The following is a 5,000-nucleotide window of genomic DNA, read 5'->3' as shown; positions in this document are numbered from 1 at the left end:
AGATGAGAGGAGCAGATGTTAGGCAAGAACAAGTCCAAGAGATCATTTTTGTCTGATTTTTTTATTTGTCATTCCAAAAAAAGAGATATCCATCATTTAAACTACAACACTGACAGCTGCTTTTACAAAGATCACTGCTGGGATGAGAGTAAAGCACATCACTGGTTACAATTAAAGCTCTGAGCCCTTTGCTTACAAAATATATATATATACACACACACACACACACACCGGTATATATATATATATATATATATATATATATATATATATATTAGGGGTGGGGGAAAAAATCGATTCACCTAAGTATCGCGATTTTTAATGTCACGATTTTTTGATTCGATCTTTTATTCCAGAATCGATAATCGCCAAAAAAAAAAAAAAAAAAAGCAGTCAGGCCACTCACTGAACAGCAGGCCAGGCGCCGCCTACTGGTTTACTAGTGGTTTTATTACTTTATTAGTTAGTCTGAAGTAATAAATACACTTCAGGGTTAAAGTGGGTGCATCTCATTGTAAAATTGGACTTCAAACAGCCCAAATCTGGCTTCAAACGGCCCAAATTGGGCTTCAAACGGCCCAAATTTCACGCGCGTCGGCCCATATCGGCCTGGCCTGCTTGGTATCTAATGCCCGGCCTGAATTATGATCCCAGTCCGCCCCTGTTTTTAACTATATCGCCCAGCCCTACTCATGATATACAATATACAGTCTCTAGTGTATGAAAAAGCAAACAAACTGAAAAAATAAAAGAAAAAAATAAACAAAAATCGCAATAAATCGTAATATCGAATCGCAATAATCGTAGAATCGCAATACTTAAGAATCGCAATATGAATCGAATCGGCACCCAAGAATCGTGATAGTATCGAATCGGGAGCTAAGTGAATCGCCACAGCCCTAATATATATATATATGTATATATATATATACACACACACACAGATATATATATATATATATAAATAAACAAACAACCAGCTGTACCTCTATTTCCTGTTGGAAGATGACAACACGTCCACCCTTGTCTCCTGTGGCTAGAAGCTCCCCTGAGTGGTTAAACTCAACCGTGGATATGATGTCCGCTGCAAAGACAAATATGGCAGATATTTACACCTGCATTTGTGACGACGTCATTTTGTTCATTCAATTACAAAAGCTATGACAACCTATTTCCTATAGTGCCATGCCTTACTTACTCATTTAACAGGGACAAATGCCTTTCACATGCAGTATGAAATACAAAAGATGACATGTTTCAGACCAAGATGTAATTTGCAACCGCTCTCCCTGGCTAGGCAGAACATCAATACTGGAAATAGTAGAGAACGATTCAAATACAATACAACGACAAAATCAGTACTAAATTAGATTTTTCATGAAGAGAAAGCGCATTAATATTTGAGTATTGATACTTATCGATAGGCTGTTGCAAATGAGTATTGTATCAGTTTCAAAACTTTAGTATTGGTACTAGTATTGATACATTGGTACTTTTTGGACAACCCTGGATGACATTGTTTGCTTTGGTTTCTTAGGTCCATGAGGAGCCATCCAGTGAATCCTAACTCACCCTGGTATCAGAGGACGAGTGTGCGGGTAGGAGATGCATAAGGATGTCTGTGCATGTAGAACAGACATGATCAGTAACCTAGTTTTGCCCCCACTGTACAGACAGCAGCACACACACTCCCCAGCAGCAGTACCACTGTACAGACAGCAGCACACACACTCCCCAGCAGCAGTACCACTGTACAGACAGCAGCACACACTCTCCCCAGCAGCAGTACCACTGTACAGACAGCAGCACACACACTCCCCAGCAGCAGTACCACTGTACAGACAGCAGCACACACACTCCCCAGCAGCAGTACCACTGTACAGACAGCAGCACACACACTCCCCAGCAGCAGTACCACTGTACAGACAGCAGCACACACACTCCCCAGCAGCAGTACCACTGTACAGACAGCAGCACACACACTCCCCAGCAGCAGTACCACTGTACAGACAGCAGCACACACACTCCCCAGCAGCAGTACCACTGTACAGACAGCAGCACACACACTCCCCAGCAGCAGTACCACTGTACAGACAGCAGCACACACACTCCCCAGCAGCAGTACCACTGTACAGACAGCAGCACACACTCCCCAGCAGCAGTACCACTGTACAGACAGCAGCACACACACTCCCCAGCAGCAGTACCACTGTACAGACAGCAGCACACACACTCCCCAGCAGCAGTACCACTGTACAGACAGCAGCACACACACTCCCCAGCAGCAGTACCACTGTACAGACAGCAGCACACACACTCCCCAGCAGCAGTACCACTGTACAGACAGCAGCACACACACTCCCCAGCAGCAGTACCACTGTACAGACAGCAGCACACACACTCCCCAGCAGCAGTACCACTGTACAGACAGCAGCACACACACTCCCCAGCAGCAGTACCACTGTACAGACAGCAGCACACACACTCCCCAGCAGCAGTACCACTGTACAGACAGCAGCACACACACTCCCCAGCAGCAGTACCACTGTACAGACAGCAGCACACACACTCCCCAGCAGCAGTAGACAGCAGCACACACTCTCCCCAGCAGCAGTACCACTGTACAGACAGCAGCACACACACTCCCCAGCAGCAGTACCACTGTACAGACAGCAGCACACACACTCCCCAGCAGCAGTACCACTGTACAGACAGCAGCACACACACTCCCCAGCAGCAGTACCACTGTACAGACAGCAGCACACACACTCCCCAGCAGCAGTACCACTGTACAGACAGCAGCACACACACTCCCCAGCAGCAGTACCACTGTACAGACAGCAGCACACACACTCCCCAGCAGCAGTACCACTGTACAGACAGCAGCACACACACTCCCCAGCAGCAGTACCACTGTACAGACAGCAGCACACACACTCCCCAGCAGCAGTACCACTGTACAGACAGCAGCACACACACTCCCCAGCAGCAGCACACACTCTCCCCAGCAGCAGCACTGTACAGACAGCAGCACACACACTCCCCAGCAGCAGTACCACTGTACAGACAGCAGAACACACACACTCCCCAGCAGCAGTACCACTGTACAGACAGCAGCACACACACTCCCCAGCAGCAGTACCACTGTACAGACAGCAGAACACACACACTCCCCAGCAGCAGTACCACTGTACAGACAGCAGCACACACACTCCCCAGCAGCAGTACCACTGTACAGACAGCAGCACACACACTCCCCAGCAGCAGTACCACTGTACAGACAGCAGCACACACTCTCCCCAGCAGCAGTACATTGCTTTTTAAAACGGAGGCTCTGTTGTGCGCGCACTCACACTTAACCCTTTGTTGTCCACTGGAGCAGAAGGACAATGCTGCAAAAGGTTGCAGGAGTAGTAGGTCTTTGTGAACGCTGTACGCCCTGAGGTCCAATGTGTGTGTGTGTGTGTGTGTGTGTGGGGGGGGGGGGGTGTAATGCGTTCGGGAGCATGGGCCTAAACTAAACTAGGCTACTTGAGAATGTGTACCGGTACTTAAATCAACTGAATCTAGATTGCCTTGCAGCGGACAGAGACATGAATGCTACAATGGATGAGCTAATAAGGGCTAATGGAGCCACTGTCTGTGTGTGGATTATTATTGCATACGTAAAGTGAGAGGAAAAAGCATGTGGAGCAAAGAAAGGTAGCATTCTTCTGTGGCTCCACTGTAGAAGGTGCTGCGGGCTGAAGCATAGCAGACAGCTGCAGAAACACTATGAACTAACACAGCAGCAGAAACACTATGAACTAACACAGCAGCAGAAACACTATGAACTAACACAGCAGCAGAAACACTATGAACTAACGCAGCAGCAGAAACACTATGAACTAACACAGCAGCAGAAACACTATGAACTAACACAGCAGCAGAAACACTATGAACTAACACAGCAGCAGAAACACTATGAACTAACACAGCAGCAGAAACACTGTGAACTAACACAGCAGCAGAAACACTATGAACTAACACAGCAGCAGAAACACTATGAACTAACACAGCAGCAGAAACACTATGAACTAACACAGCAGCAGAAACACTATGAACTAACACAGCAGCAGAAACACTATGAACTAACACAGCAGCAGAAACACTGTGAACTAACACAGCAGCAGAAACACTATGAACTAACGCAGCAGCAGAAACACTATGAACTAACACAGCAGCAGAAACACTATGAACTAACACAGCAGCAGAAACACTATGAACTAACACAGCAGCAGAAACACTATGAACTAACACAGCAGCAGAAACACTGTGAACTAACACAGCAGCAGAAACACTATGAACTAACACAGCAGCAGAAACACTATGAACTAACGCAGCAGCAGAAACACTATGAACTAACACAGCAGCAGAAACACTATGAACTAACACAGCAGCAGAAACACTATGAACTAACACAGCAGCAGAAACACTATGAACTAACACAGCAGCAGAAACACTATGAACTAACACAGCAGCAGAAACACTATGAACTAACACAGCAGCAGAAACACTGTGAACTAACACAGCAGCAGAAACACTATGAACTAACACAGCAGCAGAAACACTATGAACTAACACAGCAGCAGAAACACTGTGAACTAACACAGCAGCAGAAACACTATGAACTAACACAGCAGCAGAAACACTATGAACTAACACAGCAGCAGAAACACTATGAACTAACACAGCAGCAGAAACACTATGAACTAACGCAGCAGCAGAAACACTGTGAACTAACACAGCAGCAGAAACACTATGAACTAACACAGCAGCAGAAACACTATGAACTAACACAGCAGCAGAAACACTATGAACTAACACAGCAGCAGAAACACTATGAACTAACACAGCAGCAGAAACACTATGAACTAACGCAGCAGCAGAAACACTATGAACTAACGCAGCTGCAGAAACACTGTGAACTAACACAGCAGCAGAAACACTATGAACTAACA

At 46.1% G+C, this 5,000-nt stretch overlaps 1 protein-coding gene across 2 annotated transcripts in view; it reads right to left on the bottom strand.

Moving 5' to 3' along the window:
- Positions 1 to 5,000, bottom strand: part of LOC310779070 (serine/threonine-protein phosphatase 2A 55 kDa regulatory subunit B alpha isoform-like) — a 39,713-nt gene that overhangs the window by 29,156 nt on the left and 5,557 nt on the right. For both annotated transcript variants that reach the window (XM_083639566.1, XM_083639567.1), the window contains exon 3: positions 987 to 1,084. In XM_083639566.1, the coding sequence (XP_083495692.1) occupies positions 987 to 1,084 (98 nt within the window). The remainder of the gene's footprint in view (positions 1 to 986; positions 1,085 to 5,000) is intronic.

The sequence above is a fragment of the Poromitra crassiceps genome (genome assembly GCF_964638095.1).
Source record: "Poromitra crassiceps genome assembly, chromosome: 6".
Classification (NCBI taxonomy): domain Eukaryota; kingdom Metazoa; phylum Chordata; class Actinopteri; order Beryciformes; family Melamphaidae; genus Poromitra; species Poromitra crassiceps.
The sequence above is the reverse complement of the archived record's forward strand: the minus strand, read 5'-3'. Positions and strand labels throughout refer to the sequence as shown.